Source organism: Palaemon carinicauda, chromosome 24 (genome assembly GCF_036898095.1).
Source record: "Palaemon carinicauda isolate YSFRI2023 chromosome 24, ASM3689809v2, whole genome shotgun sequence".
Taxonomy (NCBI): domain Eukaryota; kingdom Metazoa; phylum Arthropoda; class Malacostraca; order Decapoda; family Palaemonidae; genus Palaemon; species Palaemon carinicauda.
Window position 1 is genome coordinate 80079851 of NC_090748.1, and position 19429 is coordinate 80099279.

General features: G+C 39.7%; 1 protein-coding gene across 6 annotated transcripts in view; it reads left to right on the forward strand.

Annotated features, from left to right (window-relative positions):
- The window catches only part of LOC137618170 (cyclic AMP-dependent transcription factor ATF-2-like), a 150808-nt gene that overhangs the window by 33191 nt on the left and 98188 nt on the right, over nucleotides 1–19429 (forward strand). For 4 of the 6 annotated variants that reach the window (XM_068348225.1, XM_068348230.1, XM_068348229.1 and 1 more), the window contains exon 3: nucleotides 14593–14798. In XM_068348225.1, the coding sequence (XP_068204326.1) occupies nucleotides 14748–14798 (51 nt within the window). In that variant the 5' untranslated portion in view covers nucleotides 14593–14747. Of the gene's footprint in view, nucleotides 1–11445; nucleotides 11547–13350; nucleotides 13510–14592; nucleotides 14799–19429 lie in introns of those variants that run through there. The other 2 variants (XM_068348226.1, XM_068348228.1) reach the window with 2 other exon arrangements.

Genomic DNA, 19429 nt, shown 5'->3' on the forward strand with positions numbered 1-19429 from the left:
TATATATATATATATATGTGTGTGTGTATATATATATATGTATGTATGTATATGTGTATATATATATGTATATATGTGTATATATATTTATTTATATATATATGTATATATATATATATATATATATATATATATATATATGTATATATATTTATATATATATATATATATATATATATATGTATATATATATATATATATATATATATATATATATATATATAAAAGCTGAATTATGATTAATGTCGGGAAAATTCTTAAATTGCTGACAACGCAAGACCTATTAATTAAAATTGTAAGGTCAACCTACGGATGAATATTACATCTTTAGTATTTCAAAACGTTAATATTGCATATCTTAAGCGATTTCTCTAATTTACTACATTTTATTTTATTACAAGTAGCCTTGCGTTTTAATGCGATAAGGATCTCATACCCTCTGAAATCATGCCTTCGTTTTTTCTTTTTGTTACTTGTGTGATCTCATTCAAGAGGCATTTATTGAATGTTTTTGATGGGGTTAGAGGCGATTTTTTGCCAGATCTGTGATATACCATCACCATCCTTGTGAGCTAAGGATGGGGGTTTTGGGGGATCCTGTAGGTCTACCTGTTGAGTCATCGGCAGCCTTTGCTTGGGCCTCCCTGGTCGTAGCTTGGGTGGAGAGGGGGCTTGGGAGCTGGTCAGTCTCTAGGGCATTGTCCTGCTTGCGAGGGCAATGGCACTGTTCCTTGCTTCTGCCATTCATGAGCGGCCTTCAAACCTTAAATCTTTAGGGCTCCTGACAGATGAGTATCCTCTATTTAAACTTGTATGAGTAGACCAACCAATTTCAACGTGGTGAAAGGGTTTGTGTATCACCATGATCAGCGAAGCTGTACTGATCAGGGACATCTGTGCTAGGTTGGTTTGCTGTGAGCTATCACACAAAGGTCTCCCACTATCACCAATCTGCACTAGCCTACGTGGTGATGAAAATTGGTCAAACCCAGGACGTGAATAAAGACATATTTGATGCCTTTGTCGTGCAGTGAACTAGAAACGGCTGCATTTATTATTTGTTGTTATTGTTGTTGATTAGACCAAGTTGGAAGAAAAAGCAAGGCTAGGGCTGATGGCAATAGAGAATATGCTGAAGTACATCAAATTACAGTTACTTATGTCAAAGTTTAATACCAGGAGGCAAGTACCATTATGCCGTATGATTCAGAGAGAGAGAGAGAGAGAGAGAGAGAGAGAGAGAGAGAGAGAGAGAGAGAGAGAGAGAGAGAGAGAAAGGTGGATTAATTCACGTTGATTTTTAAGTCAAAATTTAAAACTCTGACATCCAAAGCTTTTTAATTAGGATTATAATTTATAAAAATGGAAGTAGCTTACCCTCTGGAGGAGAGAATTCTATTATGATTTAAGGTTGTGATTCAAAACTTAATATTATGTCTTTAGTATTTCGAAAATTTCCTTATCCAAATTTTAGTTCAGAATTTTCAATGTTGCAAAGGGGTATACTTGTTCCAGCACGAGTTTTCTCCATTAATTGACAAGCCACTGCATCATGATTGATATGCAATGCAGCGAGAAATATCGACTTAAGAAACCTAAGCTACTTCTCTTTGACTTCTCAAGATGGACGCAATGCCTAAAAGACATGGTCATTTTTATTTAGGGTAGCACTTCGTGGTTTTTGGTGTCTTAAAGATTTTCATATATCCGTCGAATAATGGACGTAAATACCGTACATAAAATCGTTTCAAAATGTTTAAAATCATAAATTTCTTCCCTATATACAAGCACCTTAGTAACCTTTGCATGTTATCCTATATTTATGATTTGAGTGGTTGAACCGACAACAATTGCCGCAAATGGATGTAAATAACTAATGATGGGTATGACTGCTGTAAGGAAAGGGCCAAGGGTATCCTACTCTCGATTGGAGTCTCTGAAGTCAATTCCACTTCCACATTCATAAAAATAAGCCACTTTAATTCAGCTGCATAGCGCAGCTGTTGACACATAATTCTCTCAACGATAAAAGATGTGGTCACATGCAGTCTCTCTCTCTCTCTCTCTCTCTCTCTCTCTCTCTCTCTCTCTCCTCTCTCTCTCTCTCTCTCTCTCTCTCTCTCATAAAATCATCACAAATAGTTACTCTCGAAATTTTTCGAAAATTAAAATATAGTTAAACAGTTCACATTCCAGTAATTCGGAAAACCTTATTTATAAGTTTCTTGCGATTACAGAATCCTATGAATATCAAAGGAAGATAGGAACAATGTTTTAAATTTGAATAGAAGATACACCAATTCAAATAAAAACGAATCCTTGACGGAAATAACAACACACATTAATATAGTTCCAATGATGTGATTGGTAGCATACCTCCCTCCCTAGCAAGACGATCCATAAATACAATCGGCAAGTTCTGTTAGATTTAAGCTCTGTGTTTATGTGGATCAACCTATTAAATCGGGTATCTGGTGGTTAGCCGACTGAAGCAATCACACAGGGAGGAATAACAAAAGTACTTAGAAATCTATCTCATTAGAGCGCATCATTCGAAAGTGTTATCCTTGGATCAAGTACCCATTCACTTTAATGCATAGAGAAGTGTGTATACATACATGCATACACCTCCCCTATATAATGAGGAGTAAGTGTCTGGCAATATATATATATATATATATATATATATATATATATATATATATATATATATATAATATCCGGTCACGCTCAGCTATCCCTGTCCATCAGGTAGGGTAAGAGGAAGGGCAAAGTAAGAGGCAGTAGTCATACCCGTGTAAGAGGGTGGTGCGTGTGTGTGCATATCTTTCTAAATATTTCATCATCATCATCATCTCCTCCTACTCCTATTGACGCAGAGGGCCTGTGTTAAATTTCGCCAATTGTCTCCATCTTTTGCTTTTAATTCAATACTTCTCCATACATCATCTCCTACTTCGCACTTATTAGTCTTCAGCCATGTAGGCCTGGGTCTTCCAACTCTTCTAGTGCCTTGTGGAGCCCAACCGAACGTTTGGTGAACTAATCTCTCTTGGGGAGTGCGAAGAACATGCCCAAACCATCTCCATCTACCACTCATTATGATTTCATCCTCATATGATACTCGGGTAATCTCTCGTATAATTTCATTTCTAATCCTGTCCTGCTATTGAACTCCCAATATCCTTCTGAGGGCTTTGTTCTCAAATCTACTAAATCTACAGGAGATTGTGTTTCATTATCATACCATGACTCATGTCCCTATAGTAACATCGATCTCACTAAACTGATATATATTCTGATTTTTATATGTAATTTCAGGCGATTTGATTTCCATAATTTTACTTAACCTAACCATTGTCTGATTTGTTTTTCTCAATCTTTCACTAAACTCTAATTCTAAAGACCCTGTATTGGAGATCATTGTTCCTAAATACTTAAATGATTCTACCTCATTAATCCTCTCTCTTCCCAATGATATTTCATCTTCCATTGCATACTCCTTTCTTACCATCTGTCTTTCTTCTATTTATCTTCAGCCCAACCTCGTGTGATATTTCATGCATTCTGGTAAGCAAGCATTGCAAATCCTGCAGTGTTCTGCTAACAAGGACAGTATCATCAGCATGCTCTAGGTCTCCTAAATTCCCATCACCAATCCAGTCCAATCCTTCTCCGCCATCTCCGACTGTTCTACGCATTACAAAATGCATTAGGAGGATAAACAACATGAGTGACAACACATTCCCTTGGAGCGCTCCACTTTTCCCTGGAAATTCATTTGATAATACTCCTTTAACATTAACTTTGCACTTGCTATGCTCATGAACAGACCTAATCAAATTTACATATTTAAGAGGAATTCCATAATAACGCAGGACTCTCCACAAAATTGGCCGGTGCAGACTATCAAAGGCTTTTTTATAGTCCACAAATGCCCTCCAAATAGGATTTCCATATTCTACGCCTTGCTGTACATGTCTCAAAATGAAATATTGGTCATTGCGACTTCTACCTTTTCTAAATCCTGCTTTTTCATCCCTCAGCTTTTCATCAATCTTTCTCTCCAGTCTCTTTAGAATAAGCATACTATATATTTCCATGACAACTGACGTACGTGTTATGCCTCTGTAATTATTGTAATCAGTCAGATATTTTATTTACCATTATCACCAACACTCCTAACTCCAATATTTAGCAGACATTTTTGTGGGTATCGTACATTAGTAGCCTATATACATACGCTACATAATACGTAATTCAGTTTATACTGTATTGCAACGTTAGATGTCACCCTTACGGTTTTCAAGATCATTAAGTGATTCCCGTAACAGGGGTTGGCCCCATAGAAGTACAGCCTTCACGTTGCTGCATTAGTAAGTGGGTTTAAAGTACCTCAAATAGAGGGACTCCTCGTGGAGGATTGTAGACATCTGAGCTTGATACGCCCTCTTATATGAAGCCAATGCAGCAACATCTTCAATGTTATAGAATTTCTGAAAACTAATAACATATCTGTTGGGAGGTTTGTATCCCTTATCCTTTACTTGTTGCAAACAACATTATATATATATATATATATATATATATATATATATATATATATATGTGTGTGTGTGTATATATATATATATATTATATATATATATATATATATATATATATATATATACAGTATATATATATATGTATATATATATATATATATATATATGTATATATATATATATATATATATATATATATACATATATATATATATATACACACACACACACACACATATATATATATATATATATATATATATATATATATATAAGACCAACGCGTGACGGTTAGTTTACTAAGCATCGTTAAAAAAAATATACCGAATTTCATTGATTGAAATTCCAAGGTCTTTATCAAGCGACATCTTAGTCAGGATTACCTGTAATATACAACTAAAAATGAACAATTGTTTCTGCTTTAACTTACTCGGGAACTTCTTTCTCTCTTGTTTAAATTGGTTTTAGAGTTGGGTTGTCAGTTTATATGTTTTTACCGGTAATTTAATCTAATTAGTTACATAAAGATAACTTTGGCCATTAGTATCACTATACATTAGTTGGAATTGGTTTTAATCGTCCCTCCGACTTGCTTAACAACAAACTTCATAACTGGGATAGATGCATATTAATTCATTTCCTTCATGTTTTATGGCTATCAATAGAGTTGTTAATTATGATATTTCTATAAACCTAAATTAAAATACGAAAAAAATGCTTCTTTTAATTTCATTATCGACTCTAAGATCGTGAAAATATCTTAAGCGCCTTGACATAAATGCCACAAGCCCCTGGTTTTGACGATAGAACTAGTAGCCTACTTCTTATAAAGCAAGGGCGTAGCCAGGAATGCTTAGTCATTGAGGGCGGCAAAATAGTTAGCATATGGAACCTATTGCAGAGGTCTAAAGAACGACTAAACGTATGTGAAAATGTAAATTACAATATATTATGATACATATTATGAATGTATTTAAAAGTATCAGTGGTATGATAAATGAAACAACATTTATTTTGGCTCCAGAATTTCTTGTGATCTGTGTCCGGTGTTATTCAAAATGATGCTAGTACTATAAGTGGGGTTTACACTTGTTTAATTGTCAGGAAGAAATCATGCAAAGAATTCAGAGAGTTTTTACTTGAACATCTAGTCCATTACAACGTATAATTACTGTAGCTGGTGATAATATCTGAAAGTCTTATTAGAATAAACTGCATAATGAACGGGAAAATTAAATTCAATAATAATTTGTTTTATTCTAGTATCTATAGTAAAAAGAATGTCATTACTGTCAGGGTGAAACTAGGTGTTACACATCTTATATGAAACAAATAAACAAGTGGTATTTGTAGAGATGTCTGCATTTTTAGAACAAACTCGTGTGTCAAAGAGTGTCGATTTTTTTCTGTTCAGTAATAATACTGCTTTAGAAGTCATAGTAAACTGGTTGTTGCATAAACTCAGTCATTTTAAAATCCAGGTGAGTTTGGTAATTGAATAACAATTCTGAACAAGGTAAATTAGGGCTCTAGTTAAAGGGTCGCAAAGAAAAGCATTCCAGTGCATACAGATTAATTGAGAAGTAAAGATTGAAATAGAAAAAATAATCAACAAAGTAGGTTGGCCAGTGCACCTGCCACCCGTTGAGATACTACCGCTAGAGCAGTGGTTCCCAACCTTTTTTCTGTCATTTCCCCCCTGCACCCAGTTCAACCATCCAGATTTCCCTCTTCATGCCCCGCCCAGCCCTCATGCCCACTCACCTGCCTCAGAAATGGGTATGATATTCCAATTCTCCCCTTGAATATCATGTCAGTGAGAACTGATATGATCATATCACAATTGAATGGCTAACAACAAATTGCCGCACGTACTATGAGGACATTTTCCGCTTGTTTTAGTTAGTAGGTAGTGTAATTATTTCCCCCCTGGAAGCTTCAAATTTTCCCCCTGGGGGAAATATTTCCCCCAGGTTGGGAACCACTGCGCTAGAGAGTTATTGGGTCCTCTGACTGGCCAGACAGTACTACATTGGATTGCCCTCATGGTTACGGATCATTTTTTTCCCTACTCATACACCGAATAGTATGGCCTATTCTTTCTACATTCTCCTCTGTCCTCATACACCTGACAACATTGAGATTACCAAACAATTCTGCGTTCAAGGTGTTAACTACTGCACTGTAGTTGTTCAGTTGCTACTTTCCTCTTGTTAAGGGTAGAAGAGCCTCTTTAGCTTTGGAAAGCAACTTTTCTATGAGGACACTCCAAAACCAAACCATTGTTCTCTTGCTTGAGGATACACTTGGGCAAACAAGTTAATCTAATTTCTCTTCCTCTTGGTTTTTTTTAAAGTTTTTATTGTTGATATACGAAAGATTTATTTTAATGTTGTTATAGTACTTGAAATATCTTATTTTGATTGTTCATTACTTCTCCTGTAGATTGTTCATTTCCTTGTTTCCTTTCCTCACTGGACTATTTTCCCTGTTGGAGGAACCCTTGGTCTTATAGCATTCTGCTTATCCAACTAGGGTTGTAGCCTAGCTAATAATAATAATAATAATAATAATAATAATAAAGTAAAATGAGTTAGATAGAAATAAACTGTGTCCAATAATCAAACATTTGCACTAAGTTTGAACTTCTGATATTCTTCCGATTCAACTTCATGAGGAGGAAGATTGTTCTGCAATTTGATCACTACATGCATAGTAAAAAAAAAAAAAAAAAAAAAAAAAAAAACACCTGGGACTTGGCTTCACAAGAGAAAGGGAAAGACTATTAGAATCACCTGCAATTTTAGTACAAAGCTTAAATACTAGGACTTGGGAGCAAGAACTTCACAAAAATTCAAACAAAATTAAGTATGAGCTATCAGGCTTACCCTTATTTGAACGACGCTTCTAGATAAAAGGTTTTATAGACCAACTTTTGTCAAACCTCTTTAGGAAGCAAGTCGGATGCTTGAGACCAAACAGTGGAACAATATTCAAAACATGGCAGAATAAAAACATTTCCTCGTGGTACAGGTCTCCAAAAATCTCGAAAGTGTTCCCCAACATAACGATTTTCTGTGCAATTGAAGAAGGTGTAGACTATATTTGTTTCTCACAAATTTACAGGCAAGCAAGAATGACATAGAACTTCAAATAAAGTGTTTGTAGTGGAACAACTATTGGACGTCTAGATATTTAGGTCCATGGTACAATTTATTAAACATACTAGCAATCATATTTTGAGTTTTAATGGAGTTTACCCCTCTCTTCGTCCATGCTTAGGAAATTAGATAAATGTAAAGAGAGAGCATAATCTGTATGAACAACAAACTTCTTTTCAAGGCCAAACCTATTGGGACCCTTGGGCTTATAGCATCCTGCTTCTCCAAACATGGTTGTAATTTAGCAAATAATAATAATAATAATAATAATAATAATAATAATAATAATAATAATAATAATAATAATAATAATAATAATCCAAGAACACAGCACTGTGAGCACTAAGGGTTTCGTGTGTGTGTGTGTGTATATATATATATATATATATATATATATATATATATATATATATATATATATATATATATATATATATACATACAGTATATTTGTTTCCCCTGTAACGCTCAGCGGCATTGCCAGACTTATAACTGCTCGGTCTCTCTCTGTCCCTCGGGTAGGAGGAGAGGGAAATCATACCTTGGTGAGAGGGGTACCCTGATTGGTATACTCGGGAACCACAATCTGTGTGCATATTTGTCTAAATATTTTGCCGTCTTATTTGACGGGTTGGGTACACCAGTATAATAGCAGTAATAGGGCAAGTGCTAGGCCCTGCTAAGCCCTCTTTGTGATCCATTAGTTAGATCTTCAATAATGAAAGTAAGAAATGGTCCACTGAAGTTAAGACCAGCGATACGAATATCATGACCAGAATTTGTAATGGTATAAAAAAAGGTCCTTTGGCTATGGTTATCATAAAAAGATCTGTGGTTATGGTATTATAGAAAAGTCCTTTGGCTATGGTTATCATAAAAAGAACTGTGGTTATGGTATTATAGAAAAGTCCTTTGGCTATGGTTATTATATAAAAGATTGTGGTTATTGTATAATAAAAAAAGTCCTTTGGTTATGGTTATTATAAAAAAATCTGTTGTTATGGTTATTATCAAATACGGCAGTTGTAGTAATAATGGGAAGCTATTTTCATGAATGCAACGTTTAAAGGTGTATTTAAGACTTGAATTTTTTTCGGGGCTAAAATGTGAGTGAGATGTCACCCAATATTTTTAGTCCTTGGTGTCATCTATCATACCGAGAAAATACACGAAGAAAAAATCTTTCGTTTTCTTGACAAATGAAAAGTATAAGATAGGCGGTTTAAATACAGCTATCCAAACAAATTAAATGTCTAAATACGTTTGCAAACTCCCATCACACACACACACACAAAAAATACTTGGTATGATTGCAGCAACATTAAGTTAGCAAAAATAAATAAATAAATAAGTAAATTTGACAAAATCGCGGCATGATATGCCTTTTGCATTTTCTTTTTCATATCGGTATCCTTGATATATGCAGGCATCGAATATTTGCACTTTTTTTCAAAGATATGCATAATATAATATTGCCTCTTGCAAAATTTTAGCAATGTCAAGTGTAATGATATGCCAAAGGAAATACTCGAATTTTAAGTATATCTTAGTCTTGTGTTTGATCAAGAATAAACTTGAAGTTGGAAAATTTACTCGCAAATTTTTATTTCCAATTTTTGGTATCTGCTCGTATCGCTCGACTTAACTGAAAGGACGGATTCCACATAATTCATAATAGATTCTCCACTGCAGGATTTATACAATAATCATGTCTATCTTTAATCAATTACAAAGCTTGCAAATCATCACAACGAATACAGCTGAATTTGAAGGAGATAGTAAAGGATAGGTGAGAACACTTTCTGGCGGTTGTACTATGTTGTGTAACTAAGTTTTATTTTCCATGCAAATTGTTTGTGAATAGCTATTTGGAATCATATAGCCTATTATTATTATTATTATTATTATTATTATTATTATTATTATTATTATTATTATTATTATTATTATGCAAGTTCAATATAATTCTAAAGATTATATGTAAAATGGCGATCCATTGCTTTACTTAGAAGTTTTTATAAACCGTTTTGTGTACGCATACATTTCATCATTTTATGGTGTCACTGAAGCATAAAAATTATCCTTGATATACATTACATTTATGAAAATCTTCATCCCAAATATATTGATCGCTATTCGTTCGGAGATTGAATTTACGCATGAACGTATATTATTATTATTATTATTATTATTATTATTACTACTACTACTACTACTACTACTACTACTACTACTACTACTACTACTACTTGCTAAACTACAATCCTATTTGGAAAAGCAGAATGCTATAATTTATAGCCTATAAAGCCCAGAGGCCCCAACAGGGAAAATAGCCCAGTGTGGAAAGGAAACGAGAAAAAATAAAGCATTTTAATAACAGCAACAACACCTAAACAAAAATTTCCTATTTAAACTATAAAAACTTTAACAAAACAAGAGTAAGAGAAATCGGATAGAATAGTATGTCTGAGTGTACTCTCAAACAAAAGAACTATTATGGTAAAACAATCTTTGTATGCATGTATTTCAAAACAACATCTGGTGTTATGGGTGGTACACAGTGTTTCTAACAGTATCAGCGATGTCTTAAGGCATAATCTATTTTGTTAGAATTTATAGATCCAGATTTTTTCCTAATGTATTTCATTTATGTTTCTATGAGTGATACTTGTGGGGCACACGAGTGGTTGGCATGTTTTGGTATGCCATATTCTGCAAGGAAGCTAGGATAATAGTCAAAACTTTTTATATTAAACATTATGGCCATTCGAACAAATTTCTTTTTCACGAGTTCTGTATTAGCCACAAATTCCTATAATCGTTTATGACTTCATGTAACCTCCTTCCAAAAGGGTTCGGGTGTAATTAACGTGTTTGTGAAGAATTCTTTGAAGGGTTGTCATAGTAAACTATTTCTGTTTCCTTTTCTATAAACATATGCACATTTCTTTATATGCAAATAAGACTACCTATATACATATCAAGAGTGATTAATGTAGATGGAAGCCTTTTACATAAATGTCGATGATCATGAGGCTATGTGCTTCCTGCACCCAACTCCATACACTAAATTCCAGTGTCTTTTTATTATTTACTAACAACAAACTTCAGGAATCGAAGAAGGCCACTTTCCAAATTACCTCACATTTGAGGTTTAAATGTTTACCATCCTTTACATTCATCGTGTAAAATTAAGCAATTCGTAAAATGATAATTGTAGAAATAATAATGTTATTTGCTGTGAAAGAGCTCACCTCCTATCGAGTACGCCAGAGTTAGTTTAATATAAGTGAACCTTACAGTATTAAGATATTACAACAATTATTTTTCCTTAGGCTATGAATGATGCATTTAGTGATCATCGAATCAAATTAAATTAATAAATTGTATAATTCAAGTAAAGTTACAATTTTATTTTCTAATGAATAATATATGCATTTGGTAATTCTACTGGGATTACCGCCATGAACCAAACGTTGTGTCCTTGATTTTACTAAAACCTTGAACAAACGCCCTAAATTCCTCCACTATCCGGGAAGAAGTCGTACTCGTTACAAATACGATGTATTTTACTCTTATGAGATAGGATAATTATCATAACAGGAAATTATAATATTGCACCTCATCATATTCTTATAATTTTGCCTTATTTGAAAAGTATTGGTTACGTAACTGAAATGTGCACGAACACTCAAGGAAACCGCTTTTTGGGACCTCCCCCTCCCCTTCCATAACCCCCCCCCCCTCCCTAGGGATAGGCGTCTAAAGGTAAACAAAGCGTTGATAACGTCATTGACAACACCACGAATAGAAGCTGCTGGTCCTGTTAATGGTTATGGTGAGAGGAAATGGTCCATTTATGAATCTTCTTTGAGTTGTATTAGTTTTTAGAATGATCAGTCGTGATGTACCATCTTTGAAAGTAAAGAAGGTTATTATGTAAGCAAACAAGCCAGTGTTGGTTAGCGTAGCAGAACGTGTTTCACGAGTCTATCCTAGGCTAGACTTCCGTGTCCATTGCCAGTCAGCTTTTGGTAAGGTGCGTTGATAACGTGATGTTAGTGTTATGTGAATCATAAAACGGCTTTGAATATGTAGAAGGTTAAATTTAAACATTTGGGTAAAGATATTTGATAGCCTACCGAAATAGACCCATGCTAAATTGATTTCTCGAAAAATTAACTACCGGTATACAGACAGTTTCATGTAGGGTTTGCATATTACAGGTCATATTGGAATTTATCAGTCTTTTACCAGTAGTTGTATATCTTATAATTGGTAAAATTATAGTATAGTGTAATTTCCCTAATGAATAGAATAAGAGGAATTCCTGATATATTTATAGGTACTTTGAAATTTGCTGTTGAAAATACTTGGCAGAAATTGTTGTTTTGTAAATGACATCTTTACACTTTCCAAAATTATGAAAGTTATGAATGCTAAACCATAGTTTGAAAGGGAAACAAAGGGGTGTATCTTTGAGAGTGGCTACCTGTATGTATGATTACGGGTACCTTAGAATACAGCAGGGTAAGGGGGGTCGCAGGGGGCCGTTAGGTAAGTATATGGCTTGTAGGTTAGGTTAGGGGGTAAAGTTTAGGTTAGTTGATGTCCATATGCGAGGAACTGGCCACTGATATACAAAGGCTCTGAAACAAATACAAGGGCAGAAACTAAGCCGAGTTTTCTCGCCTAACCTAACCTAGAACCCATATCTTTACCTCCTTGGGGGAGGGCTAGGCATCCCTTTAACCCCCCTTAGTTTTCCATATGATTAGTTTCTCTTAAGATGAGTTGCATCCCTGTGTTTACTTCCCAACTGGCTTCTCTTCTAAAACTGGTTTTCAGATATATAGCATTTCCTGGTTGAACCCAACCTTAAAATTTGAAAAGTAATTTTTCCACCACTAAATATCATCAAACCAGCTCTAAACATCTATAAGCATGTCGGTAAAATTTCTTATTTCCTCAAATAGTGAAATAGCCATTAATTTTGAATGTTATTAGTAAGTACATCTTGCAAAAGTGAGTATCAAAATAAAACAGTTTTTAATGTATTTTTGGGGGAGGAGCTTGTATTGGAACCAGTGTAGATTTTATACAGTATTATCAAAGGAGGTAGGAGACTGGCAAAGAACGTCGTATGACAAAAAATATCTCGAATTTGAGATACCAAATGGCTGCCAGTACTAATACAGTAAATGGGAAATTAAAGTCTTTACTGGAGCTGTACCACCTATGAACTGTTCTTAGATATTTTCACACTTCAGCACTCTCTCTGACATCCTTTGCTGTTACTCAGTTGGTGCTGTACATGAAGGAAGTAACTACAGGTATTATTGTTGGATTTAATCTAATTATTTAATTTACTATATGGAAGTTATTACATTCTTTTCAGTAATTCAATGCCTGCTGTATGTAACATTATCCTAGCGGAATACAATTATTTTACTGCATAACAGTTAGGAAATTGGAACTGATATAGGTCTAATCAAGTAGATCTCTTCAAACGTAATATATGGAATCCCTTAGCTTCTAGGCTTGCTTGGTAACTAACAAAAACCTAGATACTTAACTTTTTAAGAATATTCAATTCGAGTTGCTTCAGACATAAATTTCCCCTTTTCTATACCATTGAACAGTTTACCACTTGCAGTCACCTTCCTAGCAACCACTTGTTATAATTACTACTACAAGCTAAGCTACAACCCTAGTTGAAAAAGCAGGATGCCATAAGCCCAATGGCTCCAACTAGGAAAAAAAGCCCAGTGAGGAAAGGAAATAAGTAAACTACAAGAGAGGTAATGAACAATTAAGATAAGGTATATTAAGAACTATAACAACATTGAAATAGATCTTTCATATATAAACTATAAAAAACTTAAAAAAAGGGCAAGAGAAATAAGATAGAATAGTATGCCTGAGAGTATCCTCAAGCAAGAGTTGTTTTTGCTGTCCCCTGAATTTTTTGACCAATCACCTACCTTCACTTCTAAAGAGATACTATCTCTGGCATGTTGAAATGTTTCTTTTAGTGCTTCTTGTTTGGAACGGAACCTGCTGCTACAATTATGCCAAATATACGGCCATTTCCCTTTTGAAGAAATATGAGGTGTTACTGGTATGGTTATTGTGTTTTGAAAACTTTTGTGGAGAACAGTAGTAGGTAGTAGGTTGGCCAAGGCACAAGCCACTTGTTAAGATACTACCACTAGAGAGTTAATGGGTCCTTTGACTGGCAAGACAGTACTACAATGGATCCCTCTCTCTGGTTATGGCTCATATGTCCATTGCCTACACATACACTGAGTAGTCTAGTTCATTCTTTTCGCATTCTCCTCTGCCCTCATACATCTGACTAAATGGAAATTACTAAATAATTCTTATTTGCTCAAGGTGTTAACTACTACACTGTAATTGTTCAGTGGTTACTTTCGTTTTGGCAAGGGTGGAAGAGACTTTAGCTGTGGTATGCAGCTCTTCTAGGAGGGCACTCCAAAATCAACCCATTGTTCTCTAGTTTTGGGTCGTGCCATAACCTTTGTACCATGGCCTTCCACTGCCTTGGTTATACTATTCTATCTTATTTATCTTCTTCTTTCTTTTTTTTTATGTTTTTATAACTTATATATGAAAGATGTATTTTAATGTTACTGTTCTTAAAATATTTTACTTTAATTGTTCATTACTTCTCTGGTAGTTTATTTATTTCCTTGTTTCCTTTCCTCACTGGGCTATTTTCCCTGTTGGAGCCCCTAGGCTGATAGCATTCTGCTTTTCCAACTAGGGTTGTAGCTTAGCTAGTAATAATAATAATAATATTTTACAGTATGTACTTTATATTTATATAGACTAACAGTATATGTATTTTTTTCTATTTTCAGGGTCACCACGTGACTAAAGAAGAATATTGGCTACTTTGTAAAGACCAGTTGGGCCAGGCAGGCTCCCAACTTTAGTGGTCAAGTCCTGCTTGTGTGTTTATTCCTACGAAACGGTCCTGTGGCCAATTGACAGATTAACAGTATATTAGATAGTCATGGGAGAAGTGGATAAACCATTTGGATGCCCCCAGCCTGGCTGTGGAATGGTATGTATATGTTTTGTTTTGTCATAAACAGATTTTATGCACAGGATAGGTACTTAGAGTCAAAGTGCCTTTTTAAGCTAGGACAAGGAATCTAGTATAATAGGTTATACCAACGAATTATTGTTTGTTCCGTAACTGAAATGCAAACCACGCTATTTAATATGGGTAATTACTTTCGGCGTAGCTGAAATGACGAGCCATTAGAATTTTAACGAGGGATTACTACCCCACCGCTAGTTAGTGGGGGTAGGGAGGGGTAGTATACTACCCCTCCCCCCACACACACACACACACACACACACCTGTGTTGAGCTTCACTTTGCTATCGGCTCGCGTGCTAGACAGACGTGTCCCCTATCACCCTCGCCTACACTGACAGCCATTAATCTTTGTTTGCTTTTTCTTTTTGACAGAGTGTTTGGAAGTTGGCCTCTGCGATGCGGAAGTGTCCCGGCTTACCTGACCACCTTTGTGGGACTTATATGTCGGCGGTCGAAACAGATCCACATACCTTATGTCCTTTTTGTAGGGGCCAACGTTGTGACAGAGATAAAGTATGTCGTGAGTGCAGGGAGTGGTCTATCTCCCAGTGGGAGAGGTTTTCCCGGCGCCAGAAGAAGTCGAAACGGGATATTTCTCCTTCAAGGGATTCCTTGAAGAGAGAAAACCCCAAGGACTCTTCTTCCGTAACCCAAACCTCCTCCGAAGCTCCCACTCGATCGGCTTCTTCCGAGAGGCCGGCAAGTGGTAGCGTAGGCCGCATTCCGAATGGCTTCTTCCGAGAGGCCGGCAAGTGGTAGCGTAGGCCGCATTTCTGTTGACCGATCTCGGGGTTTGGGAGAGGGAGTTGCCTCCCATAGCGAGGCAGCTCCTCTTCCCCCGGGGGAGGATTCAATTTCTAATGTTGCTAATGATGATTTGGTACAGCTTTGGGCTTCCTTGGGGCTTGAGGGCTCGCCCTCCAAGGAAGCCCTGTTTGACATAATCAGGTTAGGGGCAGCTGTCAAACAGTCGCCGATGTTAGCTGAGGTTGATCCTCTGTCTATCGTCGACGTTGCTGTGGCAGAGGCTTCTGACGAGTTATCTCAAACCTCTGCTCCTGTTGCTGATGTAGCTGAAGGCTTAGCTCCCCCCTCCGAACATCCTTCGAGGGAGGAACTAAGTCCAACGGTCTCTCCTGCAGGTGATTCTCCCCCTCGGGGGATTTCACTGACAGAGACTCCTCTTCGGAGGATTGCCGACGGTCTACCTGCTGCCCCCATAGGGCGTATAAGGCGTAAAGCCCGCCTTCCCCTCCGCTGTAGAGGCCTTCCTTCACCTCACAATGGTGTTAGGAGGCGCCTCTTCGGCTTGTCTTCGCCGCAGTCCGCCGCAGAGGAACCTCGTCGCCGTTCACCTGCCCATCCAGCTACATCCCTGGACCTGTCCGCTGATCTTTCGCGACCTCCTACTCCTGCCAGACCTGTTGACCTGCCGTCGCCCTTCCTGGCTGCCGACGCGCTGTGGGAGCCCACGCATCCTGTGTTCAAGCAGGCCACGGTCCCTTCGGGGCAAAAGGGACTTCACATTGTGGCAAAGTCCCTTAAGCGCCAGGTATCACCTGTGCGCCAACGTTCTGCGCGCTATTGCGCGCAAGCGCTCTACATTTGGTGACCCGGAGACAACGCACCAGCGAGCACCTGTTCCTGAGACTTCGCGCCAGCGCTCACCTGCGCGCCGTCGATCCCCTGTTCGCCAGCGCGCCACTGCGCGCCCGTATCCTGATGCGCGCCCTAGATCTCCTACTCGCCTGTGCGCTAACGTTCGCCCGTGCGCCCACGATCTTCAGATCTGGGCGCAGGAGGGAAGATACCTTCTTCTCCTGCTCGCCAGCGATCTCCTCCGTGCTAGCAGACACCGACGCGCCATCAGACACCTCAGGCTCACCAGCTTTCTTCTACGCACCATCGCGCGCACTGCCCGTTCGCCCTGGTAGATGTGCGCCCTCGTGCGCGCCCACGCGCAAGGGAGATTTCCCCTGCGCGCGCGCGCCCAACACTTTCACCCTCACGGGCTCAGAAGGATCCTGCACGTCCATGCACTCGCGTGCAATCGCCTCCACGTGCGCAAATGCTTGTTCAACCTGCTGCGCGCCCTCGGCTTTCTCCAGAACGCGCCACTGCGCGCCATCGATCGCCTACGTGCCCACGCGCTCTATCGCCCCTGCGCGTGCCATCAATCGCCTGCATGCCCACGCGCACCCTCGCCATCACCCCCGCGCTCACGCGCCCGCACACAGAACCGGATAAGAACCTATCGCACAATTCGCAGCGGGATTTACAGCTCGATCCCACGCGCGAGGCTGCAGGACCGCGAGCAACCAGGTCGTCTCCTTCACATTCCCCTCCACCCCCGCAAGCGCAGACCAGCGCGCTCGCCGGAGGGCAGGAGAACACCGGATAGGTCCAGGAACTTGCATTCTTCCCCTTCTTCTTTTCAGGAAGACCCTGTTGTGGTTTCTACTCCTAGGGATCGAACGATCCCCTTCCCTCCAGAGGGAGAAAGACAGCGCCGCTGTCAGTAAGCAGCCATGGTTTGGGTCCCTTGTCAGAGCTGTCGTGCAGGCCTTTAAGTCTGCCTTCTCTGAGTTGGTCCTCAAATCAGCGGCAGTACCGACCCCCCTGAAGAGGAAGAGAGGAGTAGACGACGTGGTGACTTCCCCAAGGGTTAAGCTGGCTCCTCGGAAGTCTTTGAGGAAGGCTCCCTCCCCCCCCCAGACTTTCTCTGCTTCCCCTTTGGATGAAGATTTCCCGTCCTCAGGGGATTCTCTTGAGGTGAGGCGTTCTCCCATCGCACCAATGGGAGGAACCCCACCTCGCGTAGAGAAGTCTTCTCGTGTGGGGGTGGAGAAGAGCCTCCCGCCATCGCTGTTGGAGTCCTGTATCCCTCCCAGGAGGGAGTCGAAGGACTCTAAGACTGTTCCTAAGTCGTCCTCTAGGATGAGACGAGAGCCAGCCAAACCCGCGGAGAACGTCCACGAGTCCCCCCAAGAGGAGCCTTTGGGGACAGGAGACTTTGCTGCCAGCCCTACAGGAGGAGAGCTTCAGGAGTCGGAACATGTGTTCTGGCAAGTTCTGACTCTGATGAGGAATCTCAACGGGTTCTCGGATCCTGAGATTCTCCCTCGAGAGGGCAAGGACACTTTCCTGGACCGAGTCTTCGGCACTCAGAAACCCCCTAAGGCCAGTACGGCTTTGCCTTGGTCCCAAGGGGTCAAGAGTGCCAGAGATAAGGTTGAGGGCCAGCTCTCCGAGCTTGCCTCCTCCAGCCGTTCCAGCGCCGGCAACAAACTCCTCCCGCCTCCTCGTGTCCATCAGAGGAGGTACTTTGAGATCATGGAGGAGTCTTGCTTAGCTCTTCCATTACACCATTCTGTGGAGGAGATTACCAGGGGAGTCCCTCTAGAGAGACTAACCAGCCGGCAAGTGTCTTTCTCGGCCTCGGAGATCCTCAGTCAGGAGAAGGTAGCGAAGTGTGCCATGCAGGCAACTTCGTGGCTGGATATCTGGCTGGGGTCTCTCGGCATCCTGTTACGATCCGAGGACCTGTCCAAGGAGAGTACCAGAAAGGCCTAGGAGACTTTCCTTCTATCAGGCACGCGTACCATCGAGTTTCTAGCCCACCAAGTCTAGAACTTGTGGGCTAATTCCATCTTGAAGCGTCGTGATGCGGTGTCTGAGAGATTTCACGCGAAGGTCCCCAGCACCGAGGTCAGCAGACTTAGACATTCCTCCATCTTGGGGAGGAACTTGTTCGAGCCGAAAGACGTGGAACAGGCAGCTGAGAGGTGGAGGAAGTCCAACCAGGACTCTCTCCTACATAGGGCTCTTACATCAAAGCCCTATAAACCACCTCCAGCACCCCAACAACCTCGCCCGTCCAAGACAACAAAACCGGCAGTGGCAGCAAAGGCAACGGTGTCGAAGCCCTTGCCTGTCCTCCTGTCAAGGACAGGAAAGGCAAGAAGTCCTCCAGGGGAGGGAAAAATCCTAGAGGGAGGGGCCGAGGCTGCAAACCCTAGGATTGGCAGTCCCCCCACATATCCACCAGTGGGGGGGATGCCTACAAAGTTGCGCGATCAGGTGGCAGCAACTCGGGGCCGATGCCTGGACGATTTTTGTAATCAGTCAAGGATATCGCGTCCCGTTCACAACATCTCTACCTCCCCTGACAGCGGATCCAGTGTCGTTGAGCTCCCTTGCCATGAGATCGGCAAGGGGGCAAATCCTTAGGGAAGAAGTCGGGACCATGTTGAATAAGGGCGCTGTCCAGGAGGTCGTCGACGGCTCCCCCGGCTTCTTCAGTCGATTCTTTCTTGTAAGGAAGGCGTCTGGAGGCTGGAGACCAGTCTTTGACCTCTCAGCCCCGAACAGGTTTGTCAAGCAGACCCCGTTCAGTATGGAGACGGCAGACACGGTCAGACTTGCAGTAAGACCCCGAGACTTCATGTGTACACTGTTATCTGAAGGACGCGTACTTCCAGATCCCAGTCCATCCATCTTCAAGGAAGTACTTAAAATCAAGCCTAGACAACAAGATCTACCAGTTCAAGGTGCTGTGTTTCGGTCTCTCCACAGCACCCCAGTTTTCAC